Below are 19098 nucleotides of genomic sequence, written 5' to 3'. Positions count from 1 at the left end.
TTCACCAAAATCTGTGCTTCAGAAAATGTTAAAAACAGCACAATGAACAAAAGATACTGAAAGGGCTCAGCTACAGCGTATTGCCTACTTTGCTAAGGTCAAAGCCTTCCATATTTTGGTAAACTTCCCAAAGTCTGTTCCAGCACAAGCACTGTGACAAACTTCCGTGCCCACAGATCATGACCCTAGATCAATAGAGGTGAATAAGAAATGAATTCTAATGCTGCAGGGGTACTACGGAGCACAATTTGGGAAGAAGATGAAATGATAATGTGAACCTCACCTACCTGCAGATCTGGGTGGGGAAATTGGAGGCAGAGTGGGGAAGAGAAACCCTCAGGATGCATGAAGATCTGATCAAGGGCACAGCTCATAAAAATGCTGGCAATTTGGAATTTTCCTACAGAAAGTTTAGGAAACATTCCAACAGCAGGAAATGAGATGACTTCAGTGCCAACAGTTTGTCCTGTCGGTACTGAACCAGTGTCCTCAAAAGAAAAGAAGACTGCTTCCTCTGGGACCACGGGAACTGGGGGAAAACCTCCCCAACGCAGGCAGAGGTAGGGGGAGATCAACACAGAGCAGATGGAAAGGTTCGAGAGCCAGCAATTCCGAAGAGGGGCCCTGACCAGTGTAAGCCGACAGTTACGAAATCTTTACAATGTGGCCCCCAGGATCTCACACTTCAGTAAAAATAGATGAATTCTTCAAAGGCTCTACCTGTATATGATGTAACCTCCAGAAGCTGAGGTGACACAGACGATGCTAGAGGCAAAATCTCCCATCTGAGATGTGTGCAGAGCGGTGGAGAAGGGCCTATAGTAACCAGGTGGGAGGACCACCTTACTGAAGGAGCACAGCTGCTAATTTACAGAAGACTGTGTCTGAGAAAGGTCATCTACTCTGACCCCATGTGCATCTGGAGGTGGGGGGACACATTTATCAGTCAGGGACGAAGCTTACCCTCTGGAACCTGCCTAGGACAATGAGGTTTCCCAGCCTGAGCACCCTCAAAACCAGCTTGGGGATGGAGAAAACAAGCAAATTCTAAGAATTCATAAATCATTGCCCTCCCAGATAAAAAAATCATTCTTTATTATTCCATTCTCAAACCACAAAACTCCAGGCTGAATATCATTAGACATATACACAGAAAATCACTCATTTCTGGAGTGGTCTCCCATAACCCCTCTCAAAATTTGGCCGAGTTATGTCTCAGGAAATTTTCCAGTTCAACCCCAAACACCAACCTGGGATAAGCAGAGACACTGAAGTCTTGTGGTTGTACCCACCGTTCCGAAGTGCTACAGGAAGAGTATCTATTGGAGGAGGTCACTTCTGCTGGGTTAGAAAACAGTTAAGAATGCTCCGTGCAGAGCTCTGGGTGTGGTTAAAATGTGAACCCGTGAGTCTCCTCCCGACCTGCAGGCTTTGTTCTTTCCCTGCCATTGTTTTGTTTTGTCTCTTTCCACAGGGTTTGGCTTACAGGCTATAATAAAAATATATCTTCTATTCAGAATCACACTGGAGAGCAGGTGGTTCAGATGAGTAGGACTGTTACATATTAAGTTACTGAAGCTACAATGGAGAAATCTGAACTCTGGGGTTACAACTCAAAATAAATATTATTTCAAGGTAAATAAACCAATTACTGGGCTGGCTAGTGAAATGCTTAATTCTTTCTAAAATCATAATTGCAAAGGAGACTTGTGATTTATGATATATCCCAAGACAAAAATCTGGTAACCTCTGTCTTCACAATGATTCAGAGCGTCCCTTTGTTTCTCCCCTCAGTGCTGAGAGATGACTCCAGAGCCCGGAAGTTGTTATACACACGGCATGGGTTACTCGGTGCTCAGGTAAAAAATGCCATGAGGCCCAACCTTGACTAACACTGCTGTTCTTTTCAGTATGATGGTACCTAGGTGGAGGCCCTCAATGGAAAAGGAAAGATGTAGACTGTGGAAGCGAGGACAAGCTGAGGGCAACTACACAAACAGACTCAGATGGCCGAATGGAACATGACTATTGAAGCCAGCAGCCTTGAAAATATCACTATTACCTTCAAAACCCACACGCTTTTATTCTTCGAATCAGGAAACTGGAGGTGAGGGGAACATTCGCTTATAATGTTCACCAATACATTCGTCTTAACAGAAAAGAAGCTATTTTAAGAATATGAAAAGCTTTTCAAGACGTATGTTTTCAGGGACAGATCACAGGAACAGAAATACTTTTCAGAGTCGGTTTGTTCTAAAGTCTATTCCAAGAATAAGGGCAGCCAACTTTCACAAGGTACCAAGATATGTTCTGGCAAAAAGATTTTCACCTTCCCAAAGTTATATGCTGTCTTCAAGTCCAACTATATTATGTGTGTGTGTATATACATATATTTACCTGATCCTTTTCTGATGGCGAAAAAGGGAACAATTTTTTTAAAATTCCGAAGTTGATAACATTTGTAGAATATTGTGAAGGTAGAATTTTGGTTGGATGTTTTTTTTTTATAATTCAGAACATAGATGAAATCACAACTTCTGCAACTGTCCCTAAATCTTTAAAAGGTCCTTTTCTCCATTCACATGAATTCATCTGAATCATTGCCGTCCTGCAGGAAAACAAAAAAGTGAAACCGTAAGAGCCTTCAAAATAAATAACTCAATTCAAAAAATTCACAGTTAGTCTTAAGTAACAAGAGTCTCCTTATGCCTAAGTGCGGAACTCAGAGTAAGAAGTAAATTAACTAAAGTCACTCGTTTCTTGTCTATATTAAATTGTTAGTTGTTTAGAATAGCCGGATTCGCAGCTAGCGCTATTGTCTAAAGTGTCGTTATACGGCCTGGATTACATAGCAGTACGTGACCAGTGATTCCCAAATTATGAAGTGAGGCCCAGTGGCCTAGCAGTGGATATAATAAGTGCGACTAAAAGGAAATGTGATCACTCCTTCAACAGATACACCATAATATGAAACCAAACAAACACTGCCTCAGCGTTTTAATGCCAACAAAGCTGCAAATATGCAAAAATATCTTTGACCTAAATTCCATTATTTTCAGCCTCACGGTTGTCACGTATCTGTCAATTCACAAGATGGTTTCTCTCTCTCTTTTTTTTTAATAAAAAAAGGCATCAGGAAGCCACAGGCTAGTTGCCGAGTTAACTGGCTTGCCAAGTTTTTGATTAAAAACCTTACATGATGGTGGTACATAGGGTAAAGGGACTGATTTTTATTGTGTGGCTTATAAACAAGCCCTGAGGACCAAGTACAAAAGTAGAGCCCCAAATTCCTTTCTGAGCTATGCACACCCTAAGAAAACTGCTCTGGACACCCAGTCACTAACAGTGTAAGTTCTGGTACATTCACTTGAAAATGTCGTAACTTGAACGTGACACTGTTTCAGCTTCTCTCTCCCATCGCTCTGCACCTGCCTTGCTAGGGAAAGGGCGAGGACTGAGGCTCACAGGTATCGTACATGCTCTTCTCCTTAACAGCGCGTATTAAAGATGGGTTGGCAAATAGGAGACACAGGTAGAAAACAACGGCTTCTGTGAGCTCTGGTTTTCTCCCCAGTTTCATTCTGCAGGCTCTGCTGCGCTTCTCCCTAGTTAGCACAACGAACTGAGGCCACAGTAAAGGTGCTTTCGATGACTGTACAAAAAGCAGACTCATGTCTGTATTCTACCCAAGCACCAGAGCTCTGACTGCCCTAGAATTCTGAACTGAAATAATAGCATGAGAGACATGGAAAGAGTCACCCTGTATCTCTGAAGGTTGGCTTCAGATGCCAAACACTGAGGATGTCTGTGTCCCAAAAACTCAGTAAGATTACGTGAGTTGGTGACAATCAAAGTGTGTTATTCCCTATAAAGGCTGAGTTAGGTCTGCAGAGTTCCCATGTGTCCATGGACCTGTGATTTGGGATTACAGGAACTTTTAAGTATATAACTGAGATCTAAGACTTGATTTGGATAATTTTTGTATTTTAGATTCTCTTTAAGAGTCAATATGTTTTTCAGTGCAGCAAAAGGGGTTTCTTGTCATCCACTTATAAAATGATAAGCAAGTAAAATGTCAAAAGTAATTGTTATGGTTCCTGATACCAACTTGAGAAAGATTAGAAAGAAATGGTAGACAGAAGAGAATTATTCCAAATAGGAGAGCAAGCAAAAACTCAAAATTAAAGCCAACCTCAGAGTGGAAGATTAATATTTTTCCTGATGAACTTGTCTAAGAGAAATTAAAAAGCAAGTTGTATCTTACATAAACACCAGCCTTTGAAAACCAACTGATTACGCTGCCAAATTGGATCCAAAAAGGTCTGTGTCCCCTTTACAGAAGATGGTTACAAGGAGAGTGAGCCCACTCTTTTGAAGTATGGGGAGAACTCTACAGCCATCCGACCCTGATGGCGCCCGATCTCATCTGAAGTATGGGGGAAAGCTGTATGAGTCCTTCCACTGAGAGAGAGAGAGAATGGAACACCCAGTACAAAGCTTCCTCAGAAACTTGAACCTGATTGTAACCCGGGGCTCAGGAACAGGGGGAGCAGCAACGAGGGAGAGGAAAGGCAGAGGGTTAATAATCCTTTGGTCTACAAATCTGATTTCCTAATCCTGGAACTTTTAACATCTGTCACTCATCAGGTGGTGTTTGTATACATAAGTACATTCATATATATATATGCATGTATGTGTGTTTATTAATTCCAGGACAACATCCACACTCTGAAAACCCATAATGAAAATGCCTACGGTCATAACATGATATCGGAGCCAGATTTCTGCTGGAAAGTAGCCTCTGAATAATAGAAAACTTCAACAGCAACAACAAACACAGCAAAGACATTAGATCTGGTTACGTTAAAGACTTCTGCTTAACTGTTAAACTGTTTGCTAAGAATACAGTTTCCAGAAGGGATTAAATACAGCTCATTTCTAATACTAATATTTTGTGGATAAGTAGCAACTAAGGACAATACGGATGAGAAATAATAATGACCGTTTATATACATAAAATGCCTAAGTCAGGGAAGAATTTTCACACACATGACCTTGTTTAAATTCTACGGCAGCACCAAGAGGTAGTAGTGTGTCTGTCTTTTACCACTGATGAATACTCCCATGGAGAGCTTAAATAATGTTATTAGGCTTATCCAATTAGTACATGACAGTTTAAGTCTCTAAACTTCAAATTCAAGGCTCTATTTAATTACATAATGCTCCTCTGGAATTTTTCAGGAACAAATTATAAAGATACATCTCTGACTCATAAAGGAGCCTCATAAATTTAGTTTTTCAAAGAGACAGCAATAAGGACATTGTTCTCATTCATTTTTAGAGGAACATATGTGTCCCTAGTTTTATGCGAACAGGGTGTAAAATGCTATTAATGATTCCAGTTCATGCACTGAATATGGGGTTTGACTAGGTGACCTTTAAGGGACCTTAAATTCTGTTATTTCCAAGCATCTAGAGCAGCGCTATTTAATAGTATTTTTTGCCATGATGGAAATGTTCTATTTCTTCACTGCCCAATATCTGACCCACTAGCCACATGTGGTGAGTGTGACTGAGAAACTGAATCTTGAAATTAAATACAATTAAATGTGATTTAAATAGCCACATGCGATTAGTGCCCAGTGCACTGGACAACACAGATCTAAAGCATAATGAACTATACCATGAACATTCAATATAACAAATATATCCACACAGTTTCAATTTTCTGCAAAGACTGCTTAGTAATAGCTAAATTGTGCTGTCTCCAGACACTTCAAAATAAATTCTGAGAAAGACAGCACTCATGCACAATCAGTCCCTGCCATAGTTCCAGTGAAACAGTGAGGTGCTGATGTGAAGGAGACCCCTCTGCACTGTGATGTGGGTCCCCATCTCCCTTTAACTTAGGTCCCGAGGAACAAGAAGGCGACCAATGTGTTGCTTAGACCACAGATGAGACCTTTCGTTTTATTTAACTGAAGCTGGTAAATTTGTCTTCACTCAACTGCAATATAGAATCTGCAGTCACATGAATACAGAACATTAATAAACAAAGGCACTTTGCATGCCTGCACCTGGAAAGGAGGGAAGAGGGGATGGGAAGTCCTATAAACACTAACAGCCCGCACCGCACAACAGACAAGGTGCGACAATCTCTTTCCACATGGTGACATACTTAGACACAAAAACAAGAGAAAGTCCACAGGGAAGTGGTGGTGGTCTAGGGGACAAGGTCTAAAAGAACCCACGTGAGCCACCAAATCACGCTGAGCCACCTGCAACATGTGACCCAATGCTGGCCAGAAACTCAATGATTAAAAACTCTTAGTGGATTATTTCAAAGCACAACATGAGAGTGAGGAACTTGAACGTACCTGATTTGAAGACATGTTCTCAACTTTCATTAGTGATGAATAGCTCCTAGAAGAAAAGGCACATGTAAAGGGAGGTTATCAAGCTGGTGAGTCGTCCACGAACATTTACCAGGTATCTAGCACTGCTGAGGGTCTTCCAGGGAAAATATAATCCCAGCTGCACTCAAGGAGACTGCAATGGGGCGGTAAATAAGGTGTGCACCACACTCAACAGTTTACAAATGTGCTGGCTCATACTCATTTCATGTCACCTCCAAAGTAACTGAGGAGGCATTATTCAGATGAGGAATTATCCAAAGCCAAGGGCAGTCATGATTCAGAGCTGAATTACACGGCCCAGACTGCAGATGCTACAGGAACTCAACAGAGGGAACGAACGCATCAGTGTGGGAAGGGCTGCTGGGACAGTCCTCTCAGACGAGGTGGAACTGAAACCAAGCTGGGCAGGCAAGTGGGGAGGATGAGCAAGGAGGACTCCGAGAACGGTATGAGCAAAGGCAAAGACGTGGTCTCTGAAATGACACTTCCCACCAACTCAAGTCTGAAAGCAAAGTGGTGGGAAACTGGGCCAGATGGGTGGGGCTCAGTTATGTCGTCCTAATTGTGTGAGTTAGGGCAATGTGGTCACCAAGAAGCCACAATACCCGATGGAGCAGAGACACAGAGACTCACAGGTACTTATTAAACATCCACCTTGTACAAGACCCTGTGCCAAGCCTGGGGAGAGGATGGGACGGGAAGGAATCAGAAAAGGGGACCAAGACAAAGCCTGGCTCCCAGAGAGCTCACAGGGAAGGAAATAAAACCTACTCAGCAGTGGCTACACAGAAGGTTCTATTAAAAAATACACAGACACACAGGAAAGTGAGACCACATAATACCAGCATTTAAAAAAGAGTAATCCGCAGAAGACAGAGGAGGGAGAACGGTGATTAAGGCAAGGAGGAGAGTTACTGACAACAGCACTTACATTTACCAAGCATCCTTTACCTGGCAGGACCTGTATCAGGTGCTTCCTAAGTTATTGCTCATCCCCACAGCCACCTCACAAGGCAGGGATGGTATCACGCCCACTGTGCACACCAGACTTAAGGACGCTGGCCAGGGTCTCACACCTAGCAAGTGGAAAGAGAGGTTTCCAACAGGTCTGACTCCCAAGCTCACATCAAGCCATCTGCTCCGGTCCACCCCAATATCCCACCCAGGGTGTTAACGGCTGAGCTGGTTGAGAAGGGATTAAGTCTGAAAGGAATCAACAATGACACCAAGGCTTCTAGCCTGGGTGACCTGCAGGAAATAATGTTACAACTGAGAGAAATGGGAAGATGTTGCAAAGAAGATGTACTTGGTTTAGGACATGCTGTATTTGAAGTGACGTAGAGACGCCCAAGTCAATATGAATTGTAGAAACTGAAGACCGACAGCTAGAGGGAAGGAGACTTGTTACAAAGACAAGGAACTGGGAGACACCCAGAGAGAAGTATTAATGAAGCATGTACGAGTCAGTGGTATCAAGAAGAAATAAACAGATAAGATCAATGAGCTGCAGGAACAGAAAGAGAAAGACATGTTGATAAAAAAGTGGTTAGAGCAGAGAATCTCACTTCTGACTGCATTTTAAAATCACCTGTGAAGATTAAAATGTATTCAGATGTCCAGCTGTGGGCAACTACAGGCCAGGTTCAGGAACTCATTTGTTCAACTGCCTGCCTGTTTTGGGGGATGCCTCAAAGGAATTTTCAGATTCATGTCCAGACCCAACTCATGCAGTACCCCCAACCAAAAATGGTTTGCTTCTTTCCCAGCATTCCAGAGCTCAAAGAATCGCATCACTAAACACCATTCCATCTCACCCACAGGAACCCTAGCAGCCATTCTTTGCCTTGCCCCTCCTCTCAATCCAGTCTGTTTTTAAATCCTACAATTTTATCCACGAAATTACTTCTCATTGGCCCATTTCTCTCCGCCTCCGTATCACCACCGCAGCCCAGGCTACTGTCATCTGTCCTGTGGACACTCTAGGTCTAGCCACACCCACGTGGCACCCTTGCCAATCATGTGAGCAGAGTGACCCTTCCAGCACACACACCTTCTAACACTACCCCAGACTCCTCGACGACCTCACAACTCTTAGCAAGAAGACAAACATGACCAACGAGGCCCTGCTGGCCCGGCACCCCAATCCCTGTGCCCCCTGGCCCCGCTGCTCCAGCATTTGGGTCAGTTCTAGTCCAGTGCTGCCTCCCACACAGGGCAGTCTCTGCACATAGTTCTCCCTGCCGAGGGCAGTCTTTCCACCCCATCCCCTTCAACTAGCAAAATAGTTTTGATCTTAGCTCAAGAATCACTGCATCAGGAAAGCTAATCTTAGTGCCTTATTCATCCCTAATGTACTGACTGGTCACTCACTTCAGAAGCGAAAGCACTGGGTCCCAGACAAGGAGATACAGGAACGCGTATGTGCCTCTTTGAAGGAGCTGATCGTTAAACAGAGAGCTACAGCACACAGAGCATTATTTATGGAAGGCAGTAGCAGCGTGTGCGAGAGAAACAAAAGGAAGGATGATTAAAGCAGTGACCACATGGTCCTTGTAAGCAGTGGTCTCACATTACCTCCTCTACGTGTTGCTGCTAAACTCTTCCTACAACTTTTCTCCTTCCTAACATCCCAGGAAACCTACAATGGCTCCTTGTCACTTACAACATGAAATTTTGGACTAAACAAAACCTTTTAAGTCACTCTCAGTGTACCTGATTTTTCAGTCTTTCATTTGCCTCTGAATAACCTTTATGACTCTGGCTTTGCCAACCTGTTCATTCTTTGCAAGGGACAGCAGAAGCATGGACTTCAGAAGTGGACTTGAGTTTGAGGTCCTGCTTTGCCACTTATCAGTGATAAGCTTTCACACATTAATCTCCTTTGCTGAAGTAATCTCCGCCCCAAATCAAGTTCACGTCAATGTTCAGACTGACGACACGTTTCCCAGTGACCTGCCATTTTACCTGGGTCTTGTACTTTTCTGACTTCAGTCACCTGAACCTGGGTTCCAATTCTGATCTCTGAGACTCCCAAATTCTCAATTTCCCTATCTCAGGTAGCCACAGGTCCTACCCTTTGTCTTTTCTGATCTGTTACTCATCCTTTATTCACTACTTTCCCCTGACTATTGCTTATTTCCTCTGGTTTCAGTGTTCACATGGTGAGCTTGATTTTGATGTTAACAGATGATTGTTACAACATCGCAAAAGCCAAGTAAGTGAATACAAGGCTAAAACAGCAGGTAAGCACTGAGATGAAACTGACTAGGACACACTGAGGAGCCACGGACACTTGTCCCCAGCCTGCGTCAATAAACGATGGTGTCCACTGGGACACTCACAGGCACCTGCCCAAAAGACTCTCCAAAAACCAAAGGGAGACTGAGCAGAAGCTGTTCTGCTTCTCTGCTTTCCAGAAAGGTCACGCCTAAGACTCCAACTACTTTCAAAAACCTACGTTGAGTCTCTCCCACCATTTTCTCTCACTCTATGTATGGCTACGGCGTAGCAGGCAGGGAAAGAAAATGCCGTGTGAAGCCCCCTCCCTACACCTAACCCCACTAGATCCTAGGCTCCCAGGACAAGTGTGAGCTAAAAAACTGTCCAAAAGAGCTAACGAACAAGACGGGTAAGTGAGAGTTAATGTGTGAAGTCTAAGGAAGGGGAACTTTTCATAATAGTTTTAATGAATAAAACGGCTAATAGAAGATGTTAATATTACTACTACCATTTAGCCTTCACACTTTAAACTCCTCCCAACAAGCTAAGTATTTCTTAAAATCTACTTAAATGGATGACCTTCCTATAGACCCTTTTACCCTGTCAGATCGTCAGGATTTCTGCACACCGAGGACAAGGAGAAAAGCGCTCGCTGGCAAGAACAAGGCAGGCTGCCTCCTGGGGCTGCTGCTCTTCCCACCTGAGGAGGTTGGTGTTTTGGGCTCTGCTCTGTTCTGGGCTCAATTCTGCTGGACATGATCCTGACTAAAGCTCAAAGAACTTGGGCTATACAATGGCAGTCCCATCTATTTCTTCTCCTGGTACAAACTAGAAATGAAACGCTTACTGCCATTTTTGTTCAAAAAGTTGAGAAAAGAAAGGAGCCTACAGTCTAAATAAAGGCTGGAGAGCTGGAAAGAAGTCGGCCACCTTGTGGATATGAGGCTGCTAAGGATTTCTTCACTGAAATCCTCTGGAAGTACTGGGGATCCTGTTCAGGATACAAACATCTTCTCAGTGTGTCTGTAGAATCCCCTGGACATTCCAAAGTCAGTTTCTTTAGCAATCACAGCAACTAAAGGGAACATTCCTTACGAGACGGTCCAAATAAAAGAATCAACTATTGGTGAGATTCAGTGGTATTTTCCTTGTCAGAAAGTCAAGTGAAAGACCACAGAATGAGGAGATTTTGTAGGCATGGTGTCTGATCTCTTGGAAGAGTCAAAGACAGCATGTAAAGTGATGCTAGCACTACAAATATATAAAGACAGATCATGAAGCAAGTCAGAAGCTTAGCACTTGTGGCTGGAATTTCACAAAAGCTGCAGGATACAGCAGACAAACAGCAGCTCTGGATACACCAAAGTGAGTCCTGGGTGTGTCGGTGCATCGGCCCCTCGCACGACAGCCCTGCTCCACGTGCCGCTACCTTCTGCAGCACGTGAAAGAAAGCTGCTTTTGTGCCATACATTTCACAGAAATCAACACGTTGTTTTTGGTTTTCTCAGACCCATGATAATTAGCTAAAAATAAAGCAGTAGGGATAAAGTTGTGTAGAAAAACATGGACTAGAAAAGTGATTTTTCTCATTTCACTTACATTTTCCTTTTAATATAGATGTACCAGTGATACACGATCAAAATTTATGTCTGAAGAGACAGATGGAAAAAACACAAGTGGCTAGTGACAGCTTAGAAAATGGGATTGATCAGATAAACTTTTAAGCAAAAATTATATTCAGTAATAGTAATTTTTCCCCCTCAGCTTAGATGAGTATTTTGTATATTGCTGACATTATGAAAGACAGTCCAGAAGATATGAAAACTGTGTTTTGGTGGATGGGTTCATTTGTTTAAATGCTTGTAGCTTTTTAAACTAGTAAAGTCAAATATATAACTCCCCCTAAATTTCACTAGCACAGAGCTTAATCTGAAACAAAATAAAATGTATCTTACGATAAATTATGACATCTGTATATTTCTTGATTGATTGAAAGGAATCAATACTACTTTAACACTGAATAGACTGGACAGAGGGCAGAAGAGAGCAGTAACAGTGTGTGTGAGCTTGAGAATCAGACCGAGACTGGCTACATGCCTGGCGAGGTACTAAACTGCTCCCAAGTCCCAGTTTCCTCTGCTACAAAAAGCAGATGATAAAAATATTTGCCTCACATGGCTATTGTTAGGATTAAATGAGATGATGCAGCAAAGCACAAAACAGTGTTGGGCAGATGACGAGTGTCCAAAAATGTTACCTAAACTTTCTTACCAAATTTTGTAGGTAAATTAAGTGCTATTAAATCCCTAATAGATAATACTGTTTCTAAACAAAATTATATTAGATTTGCAGAAGACACAAAAAGTCATGTTTTCAATTTTTCCCCAACTCCACACAAAAAACAAAAAGAAAAAACAAGTCTAAATCCTGCATCACTCACAATTCCATATTTTCGAAATTGATAGTGTCGGTAATTTTTCTTTCACTCACAACACAAGGCAGACTCACAATTCTAGGTCAGGTTGAACACTTAAATCTATGCATCAGTCTGCCTCATGCTGGCAGGTGATAACCTGGGATGGCAGTCCCGGAGTTCTCCATTTGAATAACGTTAACACAATGAAGCCACTCACACCGTGTTTAGCCAAACCCCCAACAGGAACACGGGCATGTGGATGACGAATAAACACCCATGCTTGATTGTCTACCTCCATTCTGGCCCAACAGTCTTTCTAAATAACCCAGGGTATTCCAATTAAACTAGGTCAGGACAGGGTAAGACAGCTCATTTTGATCCTATGCTCTTCCCAAAGGAATCAGTAACTTTTTTTTTCCTTTTTGGTACACTTATCACAAATGATATCTATGAAAATAGTGGGGGAAAAAAATCTAGGAATTCTGACTAGAAGCGGCAGGATTAATTTCCTTCTTTCTCAGAGAAAAATGACGGGCCCCTTCAGGTACATCACTACAGACAGTACAGATTCAGTATGGCAGACACACTAACGATCCGACCCAGATGTGTCCGCAGCCTCGTCTCCACAACCTGCGAATATGCTGCCTCACCTGGCAAAATGGACGGCTCTTCAGCTGTCATTAAGTTAAGGGTCTTAGATGGGAAAGACTAGCATGCATTATCTGGGTGGGCTCTACGTCATCCCCCTGGTCCTTAGAAGCAGAGAAGGCTGTGGTCAGAGAGGGGGCTGTGACTATGCAAGGGTCAGAGAGATGCACTGTTGCTGGCTCTGAAGCTGGAGGAGGGAGTCAGAAGTCCAGAAATGGGGGTGGCCTCTAGGAGCTGGAAAGTAAACAGACTCTCCCCAGAGCTCCAGAAAGGAACACAGCCCCGCCTTGATTTTAGCCCAGTGAAAATCATTTTGAACTTCTAACATACAGAACTGTTACATAATAAAGCTATGTTATTTTAAGCCACTAAATTTGTGGTAATTTGTTACAGTAGCAATAGAAAACTAATATAATCAATATTTCCACAGTCTTATATACTAGACTTTCAGGATCCATGTTGTTTTACTACTATTTATTCTTTTAAAATGCAGTGTTTTGGAGAGCAGGTCTCCCGACATTACTTTAAACTTTCAAAATCTAGAAAAAAGGTTTTAAAAACAGCTTTTAAGAGTTACTAGCGCTGTCCTTTAGAGCTAAGACAATTTCCTTCAAAGAGCATAGATGGTTAATGTTAAACATTCAGTATCTTTTCTTTTCCTGAAGATGGTTACAAACCAAACTCTAAAGATAACCTGTAATGGTTTGTCTAAGAATAAAATCAGCTATTTTATTTCGTAGACTCACATAACCTGCTCCTACCAAAGGGCAATTCATCTGACCAACACAGGAGCATAAATGCCTTTTTCTAACTGATTTAAGGCTCTGAGTTTATCATATGTCCTCCCTCCACTAGGACACAGCTGCCCCTCAGGATCCAGGGGGTGGGAGTGAGGGGGCTCCAGGACACCCCTCAGATACCAAAATCCACAGATGCTCAAGCCCCTTATATAAACTGGTGCAGTATTTGCTTAAAACCTACATCCATCCTCCCATGTACTTTAAATCGTCTGTAGATTACTCATAACACCTAGTACACCGTAAATGCTACGTAAATAGTCATAAACATAAATGCTACGTAAATGCCAGCACAAGGCAAGTTCAAGTGTTGCTTTTTGGAACTTTCTGGAATTTTTTCTCACCCCTGAACATTTTCAATCCATGTCTGACTGAACCTGTGGATGCAGAACCCGTGGATACGGAAGGCCAACTGTTTCATTCTTAAGGGTTCATCCCTGATGAAAACCAGCAGTGAGGACTCCCAGGGCGGCATCGAGGCCGCAGCTCCCACATACCTAAGTTCGTCCATCTCCCTCTTCTTTTTCGTCTCTTCCTTTTCCCTCCTTTTCATTTCCTGAATCTGGGCTTTCTTCTCGTTCCTCTCTTCGCGGTCTCTGCACTCTTTCTCTGCCTCCAGGTCTGGGAAGCGCTCCATTTTGGTCTTTTCTAAGCGGTTCAGGATCTCATTCACTTTCTTCTCCACTGTCACAATTTTCACCTTTGAGGGAGACAGAAGGGGAAAATACTGCATCTTTATTTTATGTACTTCCCCCCAGGACAGGGCAGATGCTTTCCAGGGGCTTAGGAACCCAGCTCGACTCCCTTTAGGAAACATGCATCATGCTGAGCCCTCCACAGCACAGGTGTCAGGAAAGACAGATGTCCCACTCAGGGCGCTGCCACTGCCGGGGACGCACGACACTTACATCCTTCTGCCTGTGGAAGCCTATCTGTCCCACATCCATGTCAGCCGTTTTCTTCAGGTTAGACCACGGTGTGTACACCACATTAACGTTGTTCATCTTGCAGCCTGCCGAGAAAGACCGGCTTCAGCATGCAGGCAGAGTGACACTGAGCAATGTGTCCCCTCAACCGTGATTAAATAAGCTATCATATCCGACAAAGGAAAAGGCCAGCCACCGGGTGTTTCAAACCACAAAATAGTCTTAAAAAAAAAACTACCCAGTGAGGCAAATGGTAAAGCTGACAAACAAGTCAGGCCCAAGTGTTACGATGGAAGCAGGGGTCTACAGATCAGCTACAGGGACTTTTGAGACTCTAAAGTTGAACGGAAAATTCACTACGAGTGTTTTTAAAGAGAAAAGGACCAAACAGGTTTCCTCAAATTCTCAAAGGAGTCCTTGATCTAATAAAGGTTAAGCAGCAAGATAAAGCAAAAAGCATTGACCTGAAATTCAAGAGACCTGCATTCTACCCTGGTGCCACTGCCAAACAGCTGTGTCACTTTGAAAGAGTCCCCATGGCTCTTGGAATCTCATCTGAAACACGAGGAAATTGGACTAGTTTAGTACATTTTTTGCTTTTTTATTTCTTTTAGCAGTGGAATCTCTCTTATCAATCAAAGCAGGGATGCTCCAGAAGAAAGAGGGGCCAGGTATCCTTGGTTCACTCCTCCTCCTCCTCTCCCCTGACCAACCCTACTTCACGTTTCCCCTCTGTCTGACAGCTTCCCAGGTAGCTCCAAGAATTACAGTTTAATCACTGGTCCTCTAAGGCCCTTCCAAATTAGATAGCAATATATTTCAATGTTTGTTAAATCACCTCATACATTGAGGAAATCTAGTGAACATCACCTTACCTAAGCGATCAAAGCTAACATCACCAAAAAGGAGGCAAATTGGCACCATGTGCCTCCTAACTGTCATGTACAAGACTTCACTTACGTAGTATTCCCACCAGAAAATGGGCAGTGTGACCCTACTGAACAGGAAGCATCGGACCAAACCAAAGTGGTCTCCACTCTGAAAGCACCAATATCTTGAAAGACAGAGATATGTCCAGATTAAAGGAGACTAGAGAGACATGACAAGTAAATATAACACATGATCCTGGATCAGAAAAGAATGCTATAAAGGGACAGCGGTGGGGCAACTGACAAAACTTACACATGGACTCTATATCAGATAACAGTATTCTATCCATTTCCTGAATTTGATCCTTGTAATGCAGTTACTTAAGACAATGTCCTTCTTAGGACATGCTGAACAGTCATGATGTCTACAATCTTCTTTCAAATGGTTCAGCTAAAAAAACCATTGAGTATATTACAGAGAGAAAGTAAACAAATATAGAAAAAAAAGTTGAATCTAAATGAAAGGCATACAAGAGCTGTGTTTTTCTAGCAACTTTTCTGTAGGTTTAAAATTTTTTTTCAGAATTAAGTTAAAAAAAAAATCTCCATTGTGGGAGATACAAAGATGGATCGGATAATGGATCTTGCCTTCCAAGATTAAGGAGAGCAGATAAGTACATTAATAACTTCAACTAAAAGCAGAAGTCATCAAATGATTCTGGAAGAGATACAGGTAGAGAGCTAAGGTAGTCAGAGAGGGCAGCGGTCACGCAGAGCTGGGGGAAGAGAAAGGAGCCACGGGAGAGATTAAGTTCCTTAATTCTTAATTCTTTAAGCTCGGCTTCCTCACCTGTAAAATGAAAATAATACCTAGCACAGTAGGGTTGATAAATGAATCACCTGTCATGTTTTTGGCAGTGCCAGGCATGTAACGAACATTCAGTGTTAGCCATTATTACTAGTACTACAATCACTGTGTGGACCTTGAACCTCAGCATGGATCTAGACGTGTGATGCCTGAGCAGCAGACAAAACTGAGGGCAGAGGGAACAACATAAGCAAAGACATAAGGCAGGAAAACAGCAAAGTTTGCTGTGACTGGACTCTGAAATATATGAAGGGAACAAAGTCTAGTCAGATCAGAGAAGCTTACACGCCTGCTTAGGAAGTTTGGACCGAACTGTATAGACAAGCTGAGGGGTGTCACAGAAAGTGTCTAAGCTTTTAGAAAGTTTAATCTGGCAAGAGATTGTAAAATGAATACAGAAGAGACGGACTCGATTCTATGACGACAAATAGCACTGAAGGTGCTCAACCAGGGAGGAAAATATTTTAATGGCACTGGACGCAAACAGAGGGCACTCGGCAAACCTCACAGCAAAGACAATCTTCTGCTCCTCAGCATCCCCTGCTACTGACCCCCGAGAGTGAGAGCCTTGGGCTTAGCTCCTCATTCTGCTAAGTGAGCTACCCCTGTGGGGCTAAGAGGAGAGAGCGATTCAGTGTCATGACTCTTTCGTCCTCTTTTGTTTTCTCGAGAACTAGTACACTAGAAAGAGATTAAGAAGAGGGAGGCTGGGCCAAGAATAACGAGTCCAAAGCTCTCTTAATAAAGTCACATCTGCAAGCCAGGGGCATAGGAAGGGGACAAAAACACGTGAAAGCGGTTGCAACACACAAAGAAAGAGAATAATGATGGTTTCAATTTTTATTACTTTCATTTCAATAACCAGAGATCTTAACTGGAAACCTTAGAAACTCTTTTCTACTCATAAAAATGGAATGTCCTAAAAACAACTGCAATTTAATGATTTATGGAGTTGAAAATGAGTGGCTCTACGAGACACGATTTCCACTTTCTTAGGCTAGGTACCTGACTCAGTAAAGCTGCCCGAGTGAGATTCAGGAAATGCAGTCTAAGTGATGGGGAAGGGGTATACACTGCCCAGCTCTTATCCTGTGATTACTGACCCCTGGTACCTGCTGTCGGCTATGTGTCTGCCCCATGCTTATCTTCTATGCAGACCGTATTTTTTCCCAATCCTCTGGATCATCCCTCAACTTCATATCCTACCAAACTTACCTCCATTCTATCCAGGAGTATGTCCTACAACTAAAATCCAATCTACTAGCTCAATCATCCTTAGCAGAACACCACCTCCCGGCTCCCCTTTTTAACTCCCACCTCTACTCCATCAATCATCCTTCTTGACCTGTACTGACTATTGATGGATTAAACCCTGTACAGTGGAAACAAATAAGCACCAAGCGCAGTACTACAGGTCCTACCTAAAACATGTAGGCCGACTGTCTCAAAGCCCTTTGCACGCTAGAGTCGCCTGGAGGGCACTGTAAAAATACTGACTCTCACACATCACCCCAGACCAACTCGGTAAGATTCTCTGGGAGATAAAAAGATCAATGGACTTGATACCTTCAGTTTACAGAGAGAAAAAAGTACGTAAGGAGAGAAGGAAAGAAAGAAAAAGTAGGAAAGAGTGATTTGGAAACTTGGGTTCTAGGCTCTAGTAACAAATAATGGAAATAAAGACATCAAACATTACAAAGAAAGCCATGAGACACATCTCTTGCTTAGCTATTAGCATAATCTAACTTCCAAAAGTGTTTCTGTAAATTACCTTAAGTGTAGGCAGTCTAGACAACTTTCTATTCAAGGTAAGGAAAACAGGGTAGAAAGAGTCGAGACAAGGCCATGAACATTAGGGGGAGGGAGATTGGTTTTTAGTTCTTTGACAGGTAGCACAACTGCCATCTGAAAGAACAAACCAGGGGAGAGGCATATTACACGTTATCCCTTTGACTCCAGCCAAAGTCAGCCATCCGTTCTCTACGATATAATTTCAGACACAGAGAAAGTGGTGCTACTTCTGAAAACTCCTCCAGCAAAACTGACCTTGAATGCTATTGGCCTTCACAAGATGGGCACAGTCCATCAGTACTTCCTTGGGAATGTCTTCTATTTTCTCCCCCTGAAACACAAAAATAAACCCAATCGCTGACAACCTTGCTCCTGATCAATACTGGAGCACTGTTAATAGGGCTCTGCTATCTGACTAGGCACAATTTTATTAGAAGCAGGGGTTCTTCAGCTGCATTTCAGAATATTGAAAAACGAAGTCCATTATGGAAATGTTTATTTAAACTAAGAGAAGTCAGCAATACTGATACTTAGTAAGTGGGGGAAAAAAAACAGGGTATGAAAGAAAACCGCCAAAATATTAACTGTATTTATGTCTGAATAATTTTTCTTTCTTTCTTCTCATTCTAACTTTTAGAAACCTTGTAGGGAAATGGTGCTTATTTTTCACAATAGGAAGTCTTCTTAGCTGAGGTCCCCATAACTCCCTCTCAAGAGACATTTTATAGTTTTGGGTCTCCATCATCTGGTTAAGTCCTCAGCATTAATCAGGAACCAAGCTCCTGATGTGTTAGATACCACCTTCCACCATAATGGAGAAAAAAACGTTGATTCACTCTCTTTACAGATAACATATCAAAATCAAAGCTGAATAAGCAGTCATTCCAAAAGAACAAAAATATTTCAGAGGCAAGAGCTGGTGGATATCAACACAGCTCTGGCTCCTGTTAGGTATGAGATTGCAGAAGCACTTCTACATGGAATGAAACACTTTATCTACCTAAATATTCGAGGTAAATTAAGTTTATTCACTCTGTTTCTAATTTTTTTCTTAAAATGTTTTAAAACAGGAGTCTCTCAGATACCTAAATTTTGACCCAAAAAATTAGTGATGTAAGTTTGTCACTACTTCAATGACATACCTTATC

At 42.4% G+C, this 19098-nt stretch overlaps 1 protein-coding gene across 3 annotated transcripts in view; it reads right to left on the bottom strand.

The window, feature by feature from the left end:
* Nucleotides 1–1071: 1071 nt before the first annotated feature.
* Nucleotides 1072–19098, bottom strand: part of CCDC25 (coiled-coil domain containing 25) — a 34131-nt gene continuing 16104 nt past the window's right edge. For 2 of the 3 annotated variants that reach the window (XM_006203202.4, XM_015238278.3), the window contains 5 exons: nt 18206–18281; nt 14405–14508; nt 13994–14196; nt 6378–6423; nt 1072–2608 (listed from right to left, as the gene is read on the bottom strand). In XM_006203202.4, the coding sequence (XP_006203264.2) occupies nt 2579–2608; nt 6378–6423; nt 13994–14196; nt 14405–14508; nt 18206–18281 (459 nt within the window). In that variant the 3' untranslated portion in view covers nt 1072–2578. Of the gene's footprint in view, nt 2609–6377; nt 6424–7367; nt 7493–13993; nt 14197–14404; nt 14509–18205; nt 18282–19098 lie in introns of all 3 variants that reach the window. The other variant, XR_012065865.1, reaches the window with a different exon arrangement.

This window comes from Vicugna pacos, chromosome 31, assembly GCF_048564905.1.
Source record: "Vicugna pacos chromosome 31, VicPac4, whole genome shotgun sequence".
NCBI lineage: Eukaryota > Metazoa > Chordata > Mammalia > Artiodactyla > Camelidae > Vicugna > Vicugna pacos.
Note: the sequence above shows the minus strand (reverse complement) of the source record. Positions and strands in the feature narration are given on the sequence as shown.